General features: G+C 45.6%; 1 protein-coding gene across 1 annotated transcript; it reads left to right on the top strand.

The window, feature by feature from the left end:
* Positions 1 to 2,415: 2,415 nt before the first annotated feature.
* Positions 2,416 to 16,570, top strand: TNFSF8 (TNF superfamily member 8). Its single transcript, XM_060757324.2, has 4 exons — positions 2,416 to 3,031; positions 10,420 to 10,465; positions 13,522 to 13,572; positions 15,756 to 16,570. The coding sequence occupies exons 1-4, from the start codon at positions 2,834 to 2,836 to the stop codon at positions 16,193 to 16,195; spliced, it is 735 nt and encodes a 244-aa protein (XP_060613307.2). The 5' UTR covers positions 2,416 to 2,833; the 3' UTR covers positions 16,196 to 16,570.
* Positions 16,571 to 21,950: the final 5,380 nt, after the last annotated feature.

The following is a 21,950-nucleotide window of genomic DNA, read 5'->3' as shown; positions in this document are numbered from 1 at the left end:
GATCTGGAAAATAAAGTAATGAGAAAGTGTTGGTTTCTAATATATGTAATTTCTTTATGCTCGTGGGTAAACAGTAATTCTTGTTGTTTCTTTGTCAGTATTGATGTGGAGAGTGTCTGGTTTGCCTATTCTGTAATATGCAACATATCATAGTCCTTCTTTAGTTGTCCCTTTCAAATCTATGATACTATATCTCTCTGTGTGTGAATGATATCTATCTATCTATCTATCTATCTATCTATCTATCTATCTATATTTATGGCTGGATGGCTCTTTGTTAGGAGGGCTTTGATTACATTTTCTTGCCCTGGTGAAGGGAGTTGGACTGGATGGCCTTAAGTATTTTCTGTTGGTCATAGGGGTTCTGTGTGGGAAATTTGCCCCAATCCAGTCGTTTGTGGAGTTTGGAATTCTCTTTAATTGTAGGTGAACTATAAATCCCAGTAACTACAAATCCCAATTGTCAAGGTCTATTTCCCCCAAACTCAATCTGTGTTCATATTTGGGCATATGGAATATTTGTGCCACGTTTTGGTCCAGATCCATCATTGTTTGAGTCCACAGCGCTCTCTGGATGTAGGTGAACTACAACTCCCAAACTCAAGGTCAATGCCCACCAAACCCTTCTAGTGTTTTCTGTTGGTCATGGGAGTCCTGTATGCCACATTTGGTTCAATTACATAAATGACAAAGTTCAGAATGCTCTTTGATTGTAGCCGAACTATAAATCCTAGCAACTACAACTCCCAAATGACAAAATCCATTTTTTTTGAGTGAAGGACATACATTGGGTTGTATGCTGTCCAAATTTGGTGCCAGTTCGTTCAGTGGTTTTTGAGTTATGTTAATCCCACAAACGAACATAGTGTCTAGGAGCATAGTGTCTAGATCTAGGGAAGTCATGCTACCCATGCTCTATTCTGCTTTGGTTAGACCACACCTGGAATATTGTGTCCAGTTCTGGGCACCACAATTCAAGAGAGATATTGACAAGCTGGAATGTGTCCAGAGGAGAGCGACTAAAATGATAAAAGGTCTGGAGAACAAGCCCTATGAGGAGCGGCTTAAGGAGCTGGGCATGTTTAGCCTGAAGAAGATAAGGCTGAGAGGGGATATGATAGCCATGTATAAATATGTGAGAGGAAGCCACAGGGAGGAGGGAGCAAGCTTGTTTTCTGCTTCCCTGGAGACTAGGACACGGAACAATGGGTTCAAACTACATGAGAAGCGACTTCAAGAGCTGTGTATGTTTAGCTTGCAGAAGAGAAGGCTGAGAGGAGACATGATAGCCATGTATAAGTATGCGAGAGGAAGTCATATGGAGGAGAGCGCAAGCTTGTTTTCTGCTGCCCTGGAGACTAGGACGCGGAAAAATGGCTTCAAACTACAGGAGAGGAGATTCCATCTGAACATGAGGAAGAACTTCCTGACTGTGAGAGCCGTTCAGCAGTGGAACTCTCTGCCCCGGAGTGTGGTGGAGGCTCCTTCTTTGGAAGCTTTTAAGCAGAGGCTGAATGGCCATCTGTCAGGGGTGATTTGAATGCAATATTCCTGCTTCTTGGCAGGGGGTTGGACTGGATGGCCCATGAGGTCTCTTCCAACTCTTTGATTCTATGAACATTACATTTTTATTGATATAGATTATTATTATTATTATTATTATTATTATTATTATTATTCTGGTTGAGAAACACTTCTCTATTTATTTATTTATTTATTTACTATTCTTGTATACCGCTGTATCTCAAGCCCGAGGGCGACTCACAGCGGTTTCCAGACAGCAAACAACAAAGGCAGTAAAAAACGGCAATAATTAATATATCATAACAGTTAAATTACACATTTCCATTACAAGCTAATAAACAAACATCAATACACAGTTATCCCAAAAACCCACCCCCAATCGCCTCATCATCCAAGCGTGATCCAAGTTCGACGTCCATTGTTCCGTTCCTATGTTCAAATTACCAGAATTGCACTGAATTACTCAAATGCCTGCACAAACATCCAGGTCTTCAACTTTGTACGGAATGTCATGAGAGATGGTGCCAGCCTAACATCTACAGGAAGGGCGTTCCACAGCCGAGGAGCCACCACCGAGAAGGCCCTATCTCTCGTCCCCGCCAACCGTGCTTGAGAGGCTGGCGGGATCGAGAGCAGGGCCTCTCCGGAAGATCTCAAAGTCCGGGTGGGTTCATAGGCCGAGATGCGGTCAGATAGGTATCTTGGTATCTTCTCTAAGGGATTTCTGGGGCTACAAATGTGTGGGTAACATTTGCCTTTTTCCCCCAAAGGAGAGGTGGGTTAATTTTTCCGGCATTCTAAAAATAACGATGATTCATCCATCTTTGGAAAGAACTGGTCTCCAAAGTTTTAAAAAGGGGAACTCCTCGGAGGTGCAGTCGTACCACAGTCCTCCCATTCTCTGCAAGTGGAACAAGCTGGTGGCATGCGGAACAGGAAGTCTCCCAGCAAGAACAGCTGTGGCAGTGGTTTTGCAGAAATCTGCTGAGCGGATAGCAACGAGCCCCATTTGGAGTTACCTGCTTACTTGTATACAAGTGGTGGACGCCCACAAGCCTCATCTTGGTGGAACCCTCTCCTTCTCTTGTTTACGTCTGCAACTGACTCATCTTTTGACCCATATCTTGCATCCTTGTATCTCCTATTTCTTCTCCTTCTCCTCCTCCTTCTTCATGCAACAAGTGATGAAGCTATTTTTTTCCAGATCCCATGAGTCAAGATGTGGGTGAACTCACTCAAGAGCACAGATTCAAGACCAAAGTTGATCAGAAGAAGATGCAGAGTGACACACTGAGGATTTGGTAAAGCGATGAACTCTCAGCCAGAGAGGACATCTTTCTGCAGAGTGGACTCTCTCCAGGAAGTGGCCAAAGATATGACGGAACATAGTGTCACCAGGCAGTTCAATCCCACCATCCAAGGATATCTCTGCTTTGCCACAGTTTCTCTCGCTTTGTGTCTTCTTGCAACCTTGGGGATTATTGTGGTCTTGGTGCTCCAACGGACGGTAAGTCACTTCTGATTCATGCCTCCATGTTGTCCAGAGAAATGCTGTTTATTTTGAGTTGCTGTGAGTTTTCGAGGCTGTTTGGGCATATTCCAGAAGCATTCTCTCCTGACGTTTTGCCCACATCTATGGCAGGCATCCTCAGAGGTTGTGAAGTCTGTTGGAAACTAGGCAAGTGGAGTTTATATATCTGTGGAATAATGTCCAGGGTGGGAGAAAGAACTCTTGTCTGTTGGAGGCAGGTGTGGATTTCAATGTCTTCTCTTTGTAGGTTTTAAATCTTGTTTATATGTGATTTATACTAATTGTATTGTTTTTGTTTATTGCTTTCTTGTTTTATTGATGTTTGTTGGGCTTGGCCTTATCTAAGCCACTCCAAGTCCCTTGGGGAGATGGTGCCGGGGTATAAATAAAGTAAATAAATAAATAGGAGCCCCCGGTGGCACAGTGGGTTAAAGCACTGTGCCGGCAGGACTGAAGACCGACAGGTTGCAGGTTCGAAGCCGGGGAGAGGCGGATGAGCTCCCTCTATTATTATTATTATTATTATTATTATTATTAAACTTTATTTGTACCCCGCTAGCATCTCCCGAAGGACTCGATTCAGCTTACACAGGCCGAGGCCATTAACACACAACATAGCAATACAATCTAAGCAAATCAAACCATTAAAAACAGAATAAAGCAAAATGAACAACAGGCAATAAACAATACACTAAAACACAATAAAACTGGGCCAGGCCGGAGTAATGGGTACAAGAATTAAAAGTGCTGATGTGACAGGAGGTGTATATGAGGTTTCTAGGGCAAGTGCGATGTGCGGTAATCATTGGTTCTAGTAAAGTGCTTCTGGGACTTGGTAGTGGAGATTTCCTAATCTGGGAAGGCGCATCGGAAAAGCCAGGTCTTCAAGTTCTTTCTGAAGACTGCCAATGTAGGGGCCTGTCTAAGGTCTTTGGGGAGGGTGTTCCAGAGTCGGGGGGCCACCACGGAAAAGGCCCTGTCCCGCGTCCCCACCAAGCGCGCTTGCGACGCAGGTGGGATCATAAGCAGGGCCTCTCCGGATGACCGAAGTGACCGGGTTCGTAGATGGAAATGCGGTCACACAGGTAGGTTGGTCCCAAACCGTTCAGGGCTTTGTAGGTAAGCACCTGCACCTTAAATTGGGCTCGGAATATAAACGGCAGCCAGTGGAGCTCCTTGAACAGGAGGGTTGACCTCTCTCTGTAAGGGGCCCCAGTTAGCATCCTGGCTGCTGTTCGTTGGACCAGTTGGAACTTCCGAGCCGTCTTCAAGGGCAGCCCCACGTAGAGCGCATTGCAGTAGTCCAATCTGGAGGTGACCAGATTAGCTCCAGCTCCTCATGCGGGGACACGAGAGAAGCCTCCCACAAGGATGATAGAACATCAAAAATCATTCAGGCGTCCCCTGGGCAACGTCCTTGCAGACGGCCAATTCTCTCACAACAGGAGCGGTTGCTCCTGACACGACAATAAATAAATAAATAAAGTATTATTATTATTATTATTATTATTATTATTATGGCGGTTGTTCAAGAGGTTCAGCACTTCTGTGCTCTCAAATAATACCTTCTGTTCAGCTTGGTTCATCAAGTGCTCTGCTATGGCTGACTTCAACACTCAAAGACAAGGGAAATTCCAGACACAAACAATCAGGGCCAGCTAAATCCCTCCCAACAAAGGATTAACCCAGGCAGTAAGAAGCCAGAACTTGAAACTACAAGGCCATTAAATGCTAATCAAGGTGGCCAATTGAAACATTCACACCTACCTCAAACAGACAAGAGTTTTTTTCTCCCACTCTGGACTTTCCACAGATATATAAACCTCCTGCCTAGTTTCCAACAGACTTCACAACCTCTGAGGATGCCGTCATAGATGTTGGTGAAACATCAGGAGAGAATGCTTCTGGAACATGGCCACACAGCCCAGAAAACTCACAGCAACCCAGTGATTCTGACCATGAAAGCCTTCGACAAAATGCTATTTATTTTGTTTTTGTTACTCTAAATTCAGCTCGAAGATCTGGATGTTATTGAATCTCATGCCCTATTTACTTATGTCAGAAATGAATTGAGAATACGGTTATAATGAATATTATTATTATTATTATTAACTTTATTTGTACCCCGCTAGCATCTCCTGAAGGACTCGATGCGGCTCACACAGGCCGAAGCCTCAAAAACACAGTACAGCAAAACATAACACAACAACAAAACAGAAGCAAATCAAAATAGTTAAGCAAATAGCAACAACAATAACAATACATCAGGACACTTTAAAAACTGGGCCGGCCAGAGCAGTGGGTACAGGGTTAAAAGTGCTGAAATGGCAGGAAGAACGTAGGCTTAAAATAAGTGCGGTGTGCAGCGATCTTAATTCTACTAAAGTGCATCTAGGACTTGGAGATGGGGAATTCCTAATCTGAGAAGGCACATCAGAACAGCCAAGTTTTTAGATTCTTTCTGAAAACTGCCAAAGTAGGAACCTGTCGAAGATCTTTTGGGAGGGCGTTCCAAAGTCGGGGGGCCGCCACAGAAAAGGCCCTGTCCCGTGTCCCCACCAAGCGCGCTTGCGACGTGGGTGGGATCACGAGCAGGGCCTCTCCAGATGAACGAAGGGAGCGTGTGGGTTCGTAGATGGAGATGCGGTCACGCAGGTAGGCTGGTCCCAAACCGTTCAGGGCTTTGTAGGTGAGCACCTGCACCTTAAATTGGGCTTGGAAAATAAATGGCAGCCAGTGGAGCTCCTTAAACAGAGGGGTAGACCTCTCTCGATAGTGAGCCCCAGTTAGCATCCTGGCTGCTGCCCACTGGACCAATTGGAGTTTCCGAGCCGTTTTCAAGGGCAGCCCTACGTAGAGCGCATTGCAGTAATCCATTCTAGAGGTGACCAAGGCATGGACCACCCCGGCCAGATCAGCCTTCGCGAGGTACGGTCGCAGCTGGCGCACAAGTCTCAATTGTGCAAAGGCCCTCCCGGATACCGCCGACACCTGAGCCTCAAGTGTGAGCGATGAATCCAAGAGGACACCCAAACTGAGGACCTGTGGCTTCAGGGGGAGTGTAACCCCGTCCAACACAGGTAGCCACCCTATACCCCGATCCGGTTTGCGATCGACCAGGAGGACCTCTGTCTTGTCAGGATTGATCTTCAGCTTGTTCCTCCTCATCCAGATCGACACAGCGGCCAGGCACTCGTCCAGCACCCGAGAGGCCTCCTTGGAATTACATGGAAAGGAATAGTAGAGTTGCGCGTCATCTCCATAGAGATGGCACCCAACTCCAAAACTCCGGATGACCTCTCCCAGCGGTTTCATGTAGATGTTGAAGAGCATGGGAGACAAAATAGAGCCTTGCGGGACCCCACAGGTCAAAGGCCAGGGATCCGAGCAGGCGTCTCCCAGCTTCACCATCTGGGTTCGTCCCTCCAGGAAGGACCAGAGCCATGACAAAACCGTGCCCCCGAGGCCCATCCCAGAGAGACGACCCAGAAGGATACCATGATCGATGGTATCGAAAGCCGCTGAGATGTCCAAGAGAACCAACAGAGTCACATTCCCCCTGTCCAGCTCTCTACGGAGGTCATCCACCAAGGCGACCAAAGCTGTCTCAGTGCCATGACCAGGCCTGAAACCAGACTGTGACTGATCTAGGTAGTTGTTGTCGTCTAGAAAACCCTGGAGCTGGGAGGCGACCACCCGCTCCAGCACCTTACCCAAGAAAGGGAGGTTGGAGATTGGAGATTGGAGAATACAAAAACCACAAACAAAGTTAAAAGCTTGGCATTGTATTAAAAGTCCTTTGACCAGAAGCTGCCCCCTTGGAGTGCCTCTGGGGTCGCTGTGAGAAGGTCCTCCTTTGTGCATGTGGCAGGACTCAGGCTGCATTGTAGTAGGTGGTCTGTGGTTTGATCTTCTCCGCACTCGCATGTCATGGACTCCACTGCATTTTAGGTGGATTAGGAGAGCTTCTCTTGAGATACTGATAAGTGACATGCAAGATTTTGGAAGAAAGCAGCCTTCTGAGTCAGACCAAAATATTCATGTGAACTTGGCACTTGATAGTTTCCATGTTGATGAACCCACTCTGGATTTTAAACCAAACTAGTAAGGAGCTATCCAAGGTACCAGACCTGTCGCGGGGGGGGGGGGGGGGTATCATATTCAGAATCCTTCCTTCCCCCTTTTTCTTTCTCTTCTGCTGTCTCTTTTTTCCTTCTCTCTTTCCTTCTTTCCTTCCCTCCCTCTAACTTTCCTTCCTTCCCCATTTTTCTTTCCCTCCCTCTTTCTCTCCTTTCTTCCTCCTCTATCTCTTTCCTTCCTTCCTTCTCTCTTTGCTTCCATGCTTCCTTCTCCCTTTCCTTCCTTCCTTCTTTCTCTCTCTCTCTCTCTCTTTCTTTCTTTCTTTCTTTCTTTCTTTCTTTTTTCTCTCTCCCCTTTCCTTCCTCTCCTCCCTTTTTACTGTATTGTAATTTAGCTTTTCGTCATTTAGCTTTTTGGGGCTTTTTAAGTCCCTTCTGCTGTGTTTTACAGTGTTTTTATGAGTGAAGGACATACATTGGGTTGTTAGGTGTCTTGTGTCCAAATTTGGTGTCAATTCCCCCAGAGGTTTTTGAGTTCTGTTAATCCCACAAACGAACATTACATTTTTATTTATATAGATTGCAATATCTTTGTATTGTCAAAGGCTTTCATGGCCGGAATCACTGGGCCATTGTAGGTTTTTTCAGGCTGTATGACCATGTTCTAGAGCAGTGGTTCTCAACCTTCCTAATGCCGCGACCCCTTAGTACAGGTCCTCATGTGGTGGTGACTCCCAACCATAACATTATTTTCATTGCTACTTCGTAATGTAAATATCTGATATGCAGGATGTATATTCAGTCACTGGACCAAATTTGGCACAAATACCCAATATGCCCAAATTTGAATACTGGTAGGGTTGGGGGTGAATGATTTTGTCATTTGGTAGTGCTGGAGTTGCTGGGATTTATAGTTCACCTAAAATCAGAGAGCCTTCTGAACTCCACCAATGATGGGATTGAATCAAACTTGGCACACAGAATTCCCATGACCAAGAGAAAACACTGGGAAGGTCTGGTGGACGTTGTCCTTGAGTTTTTGGAGTTGTAGTTCACCTACATCCAGAGAACACTGTGGACCCGAGCAATGATGGATCTGGATCAAACTTGGCACGAATACTCAATAGGCCCAGATGTGAACACTGCTAAAGTTTGGAGAAAATAGACCTTGCCATTTGGGAGTTGTAATTGTTGGGATTTATAGTTCACCCAGAATGAAATAGTATTCTGAAACCCACCAACGATAGAATTGGACCAAACTTTCCACACAGAACCCCCATGACCAACAGAAAATACTATGTTTCCTGATGGTCTTTGGCGACCCCTCTGGCACCCCCTCGCGACCCCCCCAGGGGTCCAGACCCCCAGGTTGAGAAACACTGGTCTAGAGGCATTCTCTCCTGACATTTCGCCTGCATCTATGGCAAGCATCCTCAGAGGTAGCGAGGTCTGTTGGAACTAGGAAAAAGGGTTTATATATCTGTGGAATGACCAGGGTGGGACAAAGGACTGTTGTCTGCTGGAGCTAGGTGTGAATGTTTCAACTGACCACCATATAATGGCCTGACAGTGCCTAGAGCAAACTTTTGTTGAGAGGTGATTAGATGTCCTTGTTTGTTTCCTCTTTTTTGTTGTAATTTTAGAGGTTTTTTAATACTGGTAGCCAGATTTTGTTCATTTTCATGGTTTCCTCCTTTCTGTTGAAATTGTCCACATGCTTGTGTATTTCAATGGCTTCTCTGTGTAGTCTGGCATGGTGGTTGTGAGAGTGGTCCAGCATTATCTTTACTTCTCGACAAATAGTTGTTTCATTATACTTTGGCATTGCAAGGGGCAGTGTGTCTCACTTTAAATTTTAGCATTAAGAAAACACTGTCTTCCTTAGTTGGGAACGTAATATACCGAAACATCTGCTTTTCATTTCCTTGCGCGTCTGTTGCAATCATGTTAAAAGAAATGGCATATGTTATCTGTTATGTTACTCTCATCAGGAGGCATTCTAGCAATGTCTGAGGGGCATTAATGCATATAATTGTCTTGTAAACATGATTTTTTAAAATGCAAAACAAGCTATCAGAATTAAAATCCCATTTCTTTTCTGTCTTGGAAGATGTCGTTCTTCTTGTCATCATAATATCATTCACACCTGAAATTGCAAAATCAAAAGAGCCCTTGGTCAGTTTCATTTCATAGCTTGCAACTGCAGATTTAATATTTTGCTGCCTGTGTGATAAGTTGCATTGAAAAAGATCTAGAGTTGACTTTGAAGTATTCACCATTGTCTGGGCTATTTGGAGTCAAAATAGGAATGAAAGGAAATGGCTGGGATTCTGGAGATTGCATTGCTGTTATTGCAACTTCTTCAGTTGTTTCTGATTTATAATAATCCTAAAGGAAATGTAGCATGGATCCTTTTGGGTGAGGTTTTCCTTGACACTGAGACAGTATGACTTTTTCAAGGTGACCCAGTGGTTTCCAGTCCATCCTCCAGGAAATAAAGCCTGACTGCTCATTGGAGGGAAGGATACTAGAGACAAAGTTGAAGTACTTTGGCAACATCATGAGGAGACAGCAAAGCCTGGAGAAGACAATTATGCTGGGGAAAGTGGAAGGTGAAAGGAAGAGGGGCCGACCAAGGTCAAGATGGATGGATGGCATCCTTGAAGAGACTGGACTGACCTTGAAGGAGCTGGGGGTGGTGACGGCCAACAGGGAGCTGTGGCGTGGGCTGGTCCATGAGGTCACGAAGAGTCAGAGACGACTGAACGAATGAACAACAACAACAGTGGTTTCCATGGCTGAGTGAGAATTTGAACCCTGGTTTCTCAGTATGCTGGGACCATTACACCATGTTGGTTTTCATGGTAGCAGCTGTCCGGTTACGTTGTGTAGGGTTGTGTATTCAGGGTAAACCTTGACCCGTTTGATGTCCAACTTTCAATGGGGGCCCCGATCTGTTTTTTGGGAGCATCCTGGAATTGGGAAGGCGCTCCAAGCAGTCATGCTGGTCACACAACAAGAAGGTGACAACGCAGGCTCCTTGGCTTGGAAATGGAGAACAGCACCTCCCCAGAACGAGAGATGAGCACCAACTCCAAAAAGCCAGAAATGAAAGGAGAAGCCTTTGCATTTGTGTATCGCATTGTATTGTAACAAGGAATTGAATTTTTGTCCTTTATCTGTTTTCACTGTAATCCTCTCCTAGTCCCCACAGGGAGAAGGGCAGAATAAAAATAAAGCGTTGTTGTTGTTACTATTATTATCATCTCTCTTTTTCTCTTAAAGGGATCGACAGCCCAGTGTGAGGGACATCCAAGAGCAGAAATGCAAGGTAAGATTGGGACCCGGACCAATAAAAATTAGTGTTCTTCACATAGATGGATTAATCCCTGGGTGTTCGTAATTGTTTTGTTAAATGACTAACTCATTTTGTATCATTTTTACCAAGAACTTTTTTTTCTCATGTTTTTTCTCCTAAAGTCAAAAAAACTTGACATTTGCATCTTATTTAAGGATGCCAATGTGAATGAAAGCAAACACAATTGCGTAAGAATTATCCAGTACACATCAGAGATGCCTGACATTCCCAAATGACACCTACAACCCCAAGGAGTGACCATCACTAAAAAAATGATTTTTGTCATTAGGGACTTGTAGTTGCTGGGATTTATAGTTCACCTACAGTCAAAGAGCATTCTGAACTCCCTCAATGATGGAATTCAACCAAACATGGCACACAGAACTCCCATGACCAACAGAAAATACTTTGTGGGCATTGACCTTGACATTTGGGAGTTATAGTTGCTGGGATTTGTAGTTCATCTACAATCAAAGAGCATTCTGAACCCCACCAATGATGGAATTGAACCAAACGTGGCACACAGGACTCCCATGACAAACAGAAAACACTAGAAGGATTTGGTGGACATTGACCTTGAGTTTGGGAGTTGTAGTTCACCTACATCCAGAGAGCACTGTGGACTCAAACAATGATGGATCTGGACCACACTTGTCACGAATATTCCATATACCCAAATATGAACACAGATGGAGTTTGGGGGAAATAGACCTTGATATTTGGGAATTGTAGTTACTGGGATTTATAGTTCACCTACAATCAAAGAGCATGCTGAACCCCACCAATGACAGAATTGGGCCAAACCTCCCACACAGTTTGGCACAGTTTGGACCAACTTAAGGCCATCCAGTCCAACTCCCTTCACCAGGGCAGGAAAACATAATCAAAGCCCTCCTGACAAAGAGCCATCCAGCCATAGATATAGATAGATAGATATGATTCACACAGAGAGAGATATAGTATGATTGATTTGAAAGGGACCCCTAAAGCAGGGCAATTATATGTCGCGTGTTCCAGAGTGGGCAAACCAGACAGTCTTTGCATCAACACCGACAAAGAAACAGCAAGAAATACTGTTTACCCACAAGCATAAATAAATTATATATATATTAGAAACCAGCACTTTCTTATTACTTTATTTTCCAGATCACCAGACTGGGCCACAGCAACGCGTGGCAGGGAACGGCTAGTAGATTCATAAAGTTAGATAACATAGACAATGATAAATTCTGGCCATTTTCCCAAAATAAACCTTTGGAGTTTCACCAAGTCAATATAGAGCAGTCGTTCCCAACCTGTTGTCCGTGGACCACCAGTGATCCTGAAGAACTAAAATATGGACTGTGGCCTCACCATTACTACACCATTGCAACAAGAGCGATTGGTCTCTTGAAACCCTCTTATAGTGCCAAGGCTTATTAAATATGGTTTTCGGTGGGCAAGCAGATGGCAACTACTGGATGGCATATGTTCTCTATCAGAAACTAGAGCAGATGTGGTCTATCCAATGCTATTTTCTGAATCAGCACCCGAAATAACCAAACCAAATCTAAAGTCGACCAAAAACTGATTTGTAACCCTTTTGGTACTAATGTCTCCATCACGGATCACCTTCGATGCCAGCTTGACCAGGGCGGGTCAGCGCTGCTTGTGTTATTGGATCTCACAGCAGCATTTGACACAGTCGACCACAATCTTTGGACCCACCGCCTTGCTGCTGTTGGAGTCAGGGGGACAGCTTTAAACTGGCTGTCCTCCTTTCTTCACAACCGTGGACAGCGAGTGGAGAGGGGAAGCCTGGTCTCTGAGAGGTCCCCTCTATCTTGTGGGGTTCCTCAGGGGGCCATTCTCTCCCCTCTGTTGTTTAACATCTATATGCGACCACTTGCTCAGCTGGTTCGAGGTTTTGGGCTTGAGTGTTACCAGTATGCTGATGATACTCAGCTTGTGCTGAAGATAGAAGGCCAACCGGACTCTACCCGATTGTTTCCATCAGTGCCTCGAGGTCGTTGGGATGGATGTGTGCCAGCAGGTTGAGGGTGAATCCAGCAAAGATGGAGATCCTATGGCTGGGTCGACCGGGCAGTGGGGATATCCAGCTGCCTACCCTGGATGGTGAGGCGCTACACCCGTCATCATTGGTAAAGAGTCTGGGAGTCCTTTTGGACCCTCTGCTGACGATGGAGGCCCAGGTCTCCGCCGTGAGCAGAACCGCCTTTTTTCATCTGCGGTAGGCTAGACGGCTGGCCCCCTCCCTGTCCAGGGACAACCTAGCTACGGTGATCTAGGCCACGGTCATCTCAAGACTGGACTACTGTAACGCCCTCTACATTGGCCTTCCTCTGTCGGTGATCCAGAAGCTCAAGTTGGTATAAAACGCAGCTGCTCGGCTTCTTGCGGGAATTCCGATGAGATGCCACATAACCCCAATCTTACTGCAGCTGCATTAGTTACCAGTTGAGCACCGGATCACTTTCAAAGTGATGCTACTCACCTTTAAGGCCTTGCATGGTCTGGGGCCGATGTACCTGAGGGACCGCCTCACCCCCTACCAACCCCAGAGATCCCTCCATTCTGAGAATCAAGATCTATTGGAAATTCCCAGTGTCAAGACCTTGCGTCTAACAGAAACCAGAAGCAGAGCCTTTACAGCAGTGGCACCATCACTCTGGAATACTCTGCCACCTGAAGTCCGTGCCTTGTGGGACTTATCAGCTTTCCGCAGGGCATGGAAGACATATCTGTTTCGACAGGCCTTTGATCTCTGACGTTATTGTTTTATTATTGTTTTTAAATTGTATTGGATTTTAGCCTTTTCTTGTAAGCCGCTCCGAGCCCCAGGGGAGTGGCGGCATATAAGTTTGAATTATAAATAAATAAAATGTGGGAGAGTGGTCCATGGTCAAAGTGATCCCTGGTCAAAAAAAAGGTTGGGAACCACTGATATAGAGAAACAACGGAGATATAGCTGGAAACATTTTACTGACATTTTTTTTCTTTTTTTCTTTTTATTACCTGGGAAATATCAGAAGATGTCTCAAAGACTATGGCATCTGAGAAAGCAGTTGCATATCTTCAAGGTATGTATGGGTCAGATGGGATGAAATGTAACAAAAAGAAAGGGTTGAAAGTAAGGTATCATGGGATATTCTGGTAACATATGAGATCTGGGATTCCACAAAACAATGAAGATGGAGAATCCATTTTTATTGGTCAGGGTTGGTGCTAGGAGTTTGACAAGATCATACAAAGCAAAACAGTTATGAGGACAGGGGACTGGATGAAGTGAAACCACAGTCATAGGAAATAGCTTCCTATCTAAACACTCAATAGTGTACACTGCAAGAGTTGAGGATATAGTGACCTAGAATAATAGAGTTGGAGAAGACCACATAGGCCAACTAGTTCAACCCTCTGTCATGCTGGAAAAGCTCAAGGTACCCCTGACAGATGGTCATCCAGGTCTTTGTTTTTTATGGTTGCCTTGTTGAAGTAGAGTCCATGGCATTTCATAGCACTGAAAGCTGGCAAACATCTCTAAAGATCCATGATTTACTATGAGGACCTCTTGCTGACTCTGGAGCCTCCTGACCTTGACTTTGCTGCCTGTTCACCAACAGTGAACCCATCAATGGTTGAGACCATACATGAAGTTTTTCTTGTGGATAGTGGCTCCCTATCACCACTCTCCACTAATAGATAGATCTAGAGAAATATTGTGTTAGTAGACCTTCTCCCCAACTATAGACGTTCCATGGCTTGCTCCAAAGAAGAGGACAAGGATTGTGTAGGTTGTTCTGGAGGTCATTGCTCTCATTACTCACTCACCCATTGGCTGGTATCTCCTGAGCACCTCAGATCATCTCTATGGAAGACATTCTTGGTCTACATCAGAACATCTGTTCGTAAGGATTTAGTCAGGTGCTTTTCTAACTTCTCCTCCATTCTCCACTAATAGTGGAAAGTGGAGAAGTCAGAGAAGCACCTAACGAAATCATCCCTATGGAAGACATCAGGACATCTGTCCATAAGGATTTAGCTAGGTGTTTTTCTGACTTCTCCTCCACTCTCCACTAATAATGGAAAGTGGAGAAGTCAGAGAAGCACCTGACGAAATCATCCCTATGGAAGAAATTCTTGGTCTACATCAGGACATCTGTCCATAAGGATTTAGCCAGGTGCTTTTCTAACTTCTCCTCCATTCTCACTAATAGTGGAAAGTGGAGAAGTCAGAGAAGCACCTGATGAAATCATCCCTATGGAAGACATTCTTGGTCTAAATCAGGACATCTGTCCATAAGGATTTAGCCAGGTGCTTTTCTAACTTCTCCTCTATTCTCCACTAATGGTGGAAAGTGGAGAAGTCAGAGAAGCACCTGACGAAATCATCCCTATGGAAGACATTCTTGGTCTACATCAGGACATCTGTCCATAAGGATTTAGCCAGGTGCTTTTCTAACTTCTCCTCTATTCTCCACTAATGGTGGAAAGTGGAGAAGTCAGAGAAGCACCTGATGAAATCATCCCTATGGAAGACATTATTGGTCTAAATCAGGACATCTGTCCATAAGGATTTAGCCAGGTGCTTTTCTAACTTCTCCTCTATTCTCCACTAATGGTGGAAAGTGGAGAAGTCAGAGAAGCACCTGATGAAATCATCCCTATGGAAGACATTATTGGTCTAAATCAGGACATCTGTCCATAAGGATTTAGCCAGGTGCTTTTCTAACTTCTCCTCTATTCTCCACTAATGGTGGAAAGTGGAGAAGTCAGAGAAGCACCTGACGAAATCATCCCTATGGAAAACATTCTTGGTCTACATCAGGACATCTGTCCATAAGGATTTAGCCAGGTGCTTCTCTGGCTTCTCCTCCACTTCTCATTATTAGTGGAGAATGGAGGAGAAGTCAGAGGAGCACCTGGCTAAATCTTTATGGACAGACGTCCTGATGAAGACCAAGAATGTCTTCCATAGGGATGATCTGAGGAGATGCCAGCCAATGGGTGAGTGAGTAATGAGAGCAATGACCTCCAGAGCATCCTACATGATCCTTGTCCTCTTCCTCTGGGCAAACAATGGAAAGTCAATAGTTGTGGAGAAGGTCTACTAACACAATATTTCTCTAGATCTTCTCTCTATCAAAAAGATGGAGTCTGGCTTGCTCTTGGGTTCCAAAAAGAATGCAAAAGAAGTTAGAATGAAGCTGATTGACTTGCAAATATCTTTCAGACTATGCATATGCCCTCTTCTCTGCTCTTCCAGTGTTACGGCCAATCAACCAGACACGACTGAAATGGCATAAAGAAGGGATTCTCTACAACTTCCACTATGACAATGGAAATTTGGTGGTCCAGAAACCCGGCATCTATTTCATATTTTGCCAGTTGCAATTTTACTTTCCCGATTGTGGAAACACCACAGAAGACCTCAAGCTGAGCCTTAATGTGAACGGAAACACCATGAAGGACACCGTTCTCACGTTGTGCAGTTCCCATAAGACGTCTGAAGGAATCAGCCATGACATCTCCTCGACACTTTTGGTGGAACTGAAGACAGGGGATCGGTTCGGAGTGGACGTTGACCCATTCAGCTACTTGGATGCAGACACCCTCCCCTCCAGCAATGTTTTGGGTGCTTTCAAGTACCTTGGTGAAGACTGGAAATGCCCTTTCCTTGGGACAATAACTGGACAATGCCTTTAATTAGCATGAGGATCTAGCATTTTATTGACGAAGTCCTATTGATAGCGAGCTAGAATTTGGAGGCTCCTGCCCAGGAGAGAGGAGCCCTTAGACCCACCAAAGAGAGTCCAAAACCCTTGGCAAGCGAAAGAGGAGAAAGGCCCAGAATTTTCCCTCATTTTTCCCAAATAAATCTCACCAAGGTTGAAGAAAAGCCATCTAGGTTTATTTAGTGATCCAGCTGAAAAAGATGCAGAGCTGCAATCATTTGCTAGCAGAGCATAAAGAAATACATGTGATACAGCCATATTTATAGTAAATTCAAAGTTGCAGAGTTCAAACTTCCCGCCCCGGCCTCCCTGCTGTCCTCCACTGGGCAAATGGGCAAAGAGCTGGGAGGTGACTCTCCCACCCCGGCGCCTTCGGACCAATCAGGAAGCTCCAGCGGTCCGTAGGATCCAATGGGGAAGCTCCTGCTGCCTAGCGGCGGCAGCAAATCATGAGAGAGGAAGGCGGGATAATAGAACACAAAGGAATCTATGAATGAAGTCTGAAAAAATGCCATGTGGCCTGCGAGACAAAGGGGGAGTCTCAAGCAAGCCTGATCTATTGTGCTTTGATTGGAATGATTCAACATGTGTAAAGGAAAGCCAGCAAACAGTACAATGAGGGCGAAACTGGGGTGAATGTTCCTTAGTGGGAAGTTAGTTAAATCAACCAATGCGAAGGTGGGGGCTTTTCGAGAGTCCCCTGACCTCTAGGTAGAAAAATGATTAGGGATCTGCCAGGGGGCAAACAGCATTGTTGGGCAATCCTCCGAGAACAAAGCCGCCTGTCAGTTTATTTTTCATGCAAAGGGAATTGTGGATTGGGGTCTTTGGAATGTCTGGAGCTCTGCAGTTTCCTGGGGGGATCTCTTCATAAGGAAAGGGAAGGGGGGGAAAAGGTCAAGGGGAAAGCCTCAGCCACAAGGAAAATCATGCATAAATGTATGTGTTCTTGGAAGGGAATGAAAAAGGTCAAGGGAAGGCCACTAGCACAAAGGAAAATATATATATACTAGCTGTGCCCTGCCACGCGTTGCTGTGGCCTATAGTAAAACTTATCAAAGTTGAGGTAGATATCTGGACTATTATGAAAGAGAGGTCCCTACCTATTCCTTCCCCCTTTTCCTCCCCCTTTCTCTCCTTTCTTCCTTCTCTACCTCTTTCTTTCTTTCACTACTTGGTTTCATCCTTCTCTCTTTCCTTCATTCCCTCCCCCTTTCTTCCTTTGCCTTTCTTCCCTCCCTGTTTGCTTCCTTCTTTCACTTTTTATTTCCTTTTATTTTACCACCATCATAACAATAACAATAATGCAATGCATTGCCTCTGGGACCTGACACCTCTCCCATTCCTCCAGGGTCTCATAGGAACAATAGCATAATAATAATAATAATAGAAATAACAACCTTTACCCACCACGTGTTGCTGTGGCCAATCTTCCCTCTTTCTCTCCTTCTTTCCCTCCTTCCTTCCTTCCTTCCCTCCCATCTTTCCTTCTCCTCTTCTTTCTCTATCTCTTTCCTTCCTTCCCCCTTTTTCTTTCTTTTCTGCTGTCTCTCTTTTCTTTCCTTCCATATTTCCTGTTCTTTCCTTTTCTTCTTCCTTCTTTCTCTAACTTTCCTTCCTTCCCCCTTTTTCTTTACCTCCCTTTCTCTTTCTTCCTTCTTTCCTTCCTTCCTGTCTTTCCTAGATTTTGACAGGGCGGGAAGGGGCGGGGTGGGGTTTGGAGGGGGCGTGAAGTAAAAGGAGGTAAGATTGGGGTGGGGGAGTGATGGAGCGTGGGGTTGTGTGTGTGTGTGCAGCGGCGGGGGGAGTGATGGAGCGTGGGGTTGCGTGTGTGTGTGCGGCGGCGGGGGGGAGTGATGGAGCGTGGGGTTGTGTGTGTGTGTGCGGCGGCGGGGGGAGTGGGGTTGCGTGTGTGCGTGCGGCGGCGGGGGGAGTGATGGAGCGTGGGGTTGTGTGTGTGTGTGCAGCGGCGGGGGGAGTGATGGAGCGTGGGGTTGCGTGTGTGTGTGCGGCGGCGGGGGGGAGTGATGGAGCGTGGGGTTGTGTGTGTGTGTGCGGCGGCGGGGGAGTGGGGTTGCGTGTGTGCGTGCGGCGGCGGGGGGAGTGATGGAGCGTGGGGTTGCGTGTGTGTGTGCGGCGGCGGGGGGAGTGGGGTTGCGTGTGCGTGCGGCAGCGGGGGAAGTGATGGAGTGTGGGGTTGCGTGTGTGTGTGCGGCGGCGGGGGGAGTGGGGTTGCGTGTGTGTGTGCGGCGGCGGGGGGAGTGATGGATGTGGGGTTGTGTGTGTGTGTGCGGCAGGGGTGTGTGTGTGCGGGAAGCGGCGCAGCGGGGCTTGGAGTGGGCATGGTTTCCGCAGAGGGAACGTTGGCCGGAAGGGCATGTGCACGCGCCAGGGAACTTGCGGTTGGGCGCCAATGCGCATGCTCAGTTGTTTTGCCATTTTGTGAGTGTGTTGTTGTGTTGTTTTTCATTTTGAGTAGATACGTTTGTACCTTGTGGGTTGTGTTATGGGCATGGGAATTTTGGTTAAGTTTCGTTGGGGTTTTTTTGAGTTTTGTTTTTTTGCCGTTTTGAGTGTGTTGTTGTGTTGTTTTTCATAATATATTTGTACCTTGTGGGTTGTGTTATGAGCATGGGAATTTTGGTTAAGTTTCATTGTTTTTTTTAGAGTTTTATCCTTTTGCCGTTTTGTGAGTGTGTTGTTGTGTTGTTTTTCATTTTGAGTAGATATGTTTGTACCTTGTGGGTTGTGTTATGGGCATGGGAATTTTGGTTAAGTTTCGTTGGGGGATTTTTGAGTTTTGTTGTTTTGCCGTTTTGTGAGTGTGTTGTTGTGTTGTTTTTCATTTTGAGTAGATATGTTTGTACCTTGTGGGTTGTGTTATGGGCATGGGAAATTTGGTTAAGTTTCGTTGGGGGATTTTTGAGTTTTGTTGTTTTGCCGTTTTGTGAGTGTGTTGTGGTGTTGTTTTTCATTTTGAGTAGATATTTTTGTACCTTGTGCGTTGTGTTATGGGCATGGGAATTTTGGTTAAGTTTCGTTGGGGGTTTTTTGAGTTTTGTTTCCTCGTTGGATGCCCCTAACAAATTTATATATATAGATAGGGTTGATGTTGCAGGAAGCATATGCTTATAATTCATAACAGGAAGACCTAGAGCAGTGGTTCTCAGCCTTCCTAATGCCGCGACCCCTTAATACAGTCCCTCATGTTGTGGTGACCCCCAACCATAGCCCTAACATTATGAATCGCCATGTAAATAATGATCTGCAGGATGTACTTTCATTCACTGGAGCAAATTTGACTCAAATATCCGGTATGCCCAAATTTGAATACTGGTGGGGTTGGCGGGGGGATTGATTTTGCCATTTGGGAGTTGTAGTTGCTGGGATTTATAGTTAACATGTAAACAAAGAGCATTCTGAACCCCACCAACAATGGAATTGGACCAAAGTTGGCACAGAGAATTCCCATGATCAACAGAAAATACTGGGTTTGGTGGGCATTGACCTTGAGTTTGGAAGTTGTAGTTCGCCTACATCCAGAGAGCACTGTGGGCTCAAACAATGATGGATCTGGACCAAACATGGCACAGATACTCAATATGCCCAAATGTGAACACTGATGGGGTTTGGGGAAAATAGACTTTGACATTTGGGAGTTGTAGATACTGGGATTTATAGTTCACCTACAATCAAGGAGCGTTCTGAATCCCACCAATGATAGAATTGGGCCAAACTTCCCACACAGAACCCCCATGACCAACAGAAAATACTGTGATTTCTGATGGTCTTTGGCGACCCCTCTGACACCCCTTTGCAACCCCCTCAGGGGTCCCGACCCCCAGGTTGAGAAACACTGACCTAGAGCCAATCAATGGCCAACTGGAGCAATAAAGGTGGACAAGGTGCTTGCCTATGTTTAACTGTGCTCAAGGACAACATGGGAGCATGCTTCATTGTGTTAAAATGTCTGTGTGTTTGTGAATCCGGTGCTGTTTACATTTGTTTGCTTTTTTTGGAACTGGAACTCTCATGCAATTGGCAAAACCAATCAGCATGCGGCGTGTATCCATCCCCAAGGGTGGTAGGCAACCGAGAGTCTACTATACTTTGTTGTTGTTCATTCGTTCAGTCGTCTCCGACTCTTCGTGACCTCATGGACCAGCCCACGCCAGAGCTCCCTATCGGCAGTTACCACCCCCAGCTCCCTCAAGGTCAGTCCAGTCACTTCAAGGATGCCATCCATCCATCTTGCCCTTGGTCGGCCCCTCTTCCTTTTGCCTTCCACTTTCCCCAGCATAATTGTCTTCTCTAGGCTTTCCTGTCTCCTCATGATGTGGCCAAAGTACTTCAGCTTTGTCTCTAGTATCCTTCCCTCCAATGAGCAGTCGGGCTTTATTTCCTGGAGGATGGACTGGTTGGATCTTCTCACAGTCCAAGGCACTCTCACACTTTCCTCCAACACCACAGCTCAAAAGCATTGATCTTCCTTGGCTCAGCCTTCCCTAAGGTCCAGCTCTCACATCCGTAGGTGACTACAGGGAAGACCATGGCTTTGACTAGGCAATGGATCTTTGTTGCCAGTCTGATGTCTCTACTCTTTACGATTTTATCGAGACTGGACATTGCTCTCCTCCCAAGAAGTAAGCGTCTTCTGATTTCCTGGCCACAGTCTGCATCTGCAGTAATCTTTGCACCTAGAAATACAAAGTCTGTCACAGCCTCCACGGTTTCTCCCTCTATTTTCCAGTTGTCAATCATTCTTGTTGCCATAATCTTGGTTTTTTTGACGTTTAGCTGCAACCCGGCTTTTGCGCTTTCTTCTTTCGCCTTGATTAGAAGGCTCCTCAACTCCTCCTCGCTTTCGGCCATCAGAGTGGTGTCATCTGCATATCTGAGGTTGTTAATGTTTCTTCCAGCAATTTTCACCCCAGCTTTGCATTCATCCAGCCCCGTACATCCTCGCATGATGTGTTCTGCATACAAGTTAAAAAGGTTGGGTGAGAGGATGCAGCCTTGCTGGACGCCTTTCCCAATCTTGAACCAGTCTGTTGTCTACTATACTACCAAATAGGACTTCTGTATGGAAAGTTATGGGAGTTTGAGCTCTTTAAAAAGTAGATGACTTAATTGGAGACTCAACACTCTGTCTACATGAGTCATCCAATACTTTCACTTTGGCACCAACAGCGTCTTGCTTTGTTTGCAAATAGCGCTGCTGCCTTTGGCTGAGTCTGACTGGCAACTTCCTCTCGAGAAGAGATTCTGTCCTCAGGCTAGTAAGCGGTTTCATCATAACAGGGCCGGTGGAACAGAAATTGAGAAAGGGAAACAGGTGGTTCCAGTGCCAAAACAAGTTGGCTGACGTAAGCAGCACATATTTAAGCATGCCAAGGAATTCAGCAGAGTGAGCATGTGTATATATAATATGGAGGGGAGTAAAGGTGGATTTAGTAATTTAAAGCAAAACTAAGGTAAAATCTTTGTTGTTTATAATCTATATACCCTCTCACACTGGAAATTGCAATAAAAGAACCTGTGCTGGTACATCTGTACCAGGAGCTCCAACTTCATTTTCGTTCTATTAAATGTCTGCATGCATTCCAAGGTCTCAGGCATTCTGCAAAGGTGACTTCCCTTGGTTTGCATTTATAGGGCCAAAGACCCATCAATCATTGTTAGGTTTTGGTTCCGCCCCTTTCCCCAGGGCCCTGGGAGGAGAGGGA

The sequence above is a fragment of the Anolis sagrei genome, chromosome 11 (genome assembly GCF_037176765.1).
Source record: "Anolis sagrei isolate rAnoSag1 chromosome 11, rAnoSag1.mat, whole genome shotgun sequence".
Taxonomy (NCBI): Eukaryota; Metazoa; Chordata; class Lepidosauria; order Squamata; family Dactyloidae; genus Anolis; species Anolis sagrei.
The sequence above is the reverse complement of the archived record's forward strand: the minus strand, read 5'-3'. Positions and strand labels throughout refer to the sequence as shown.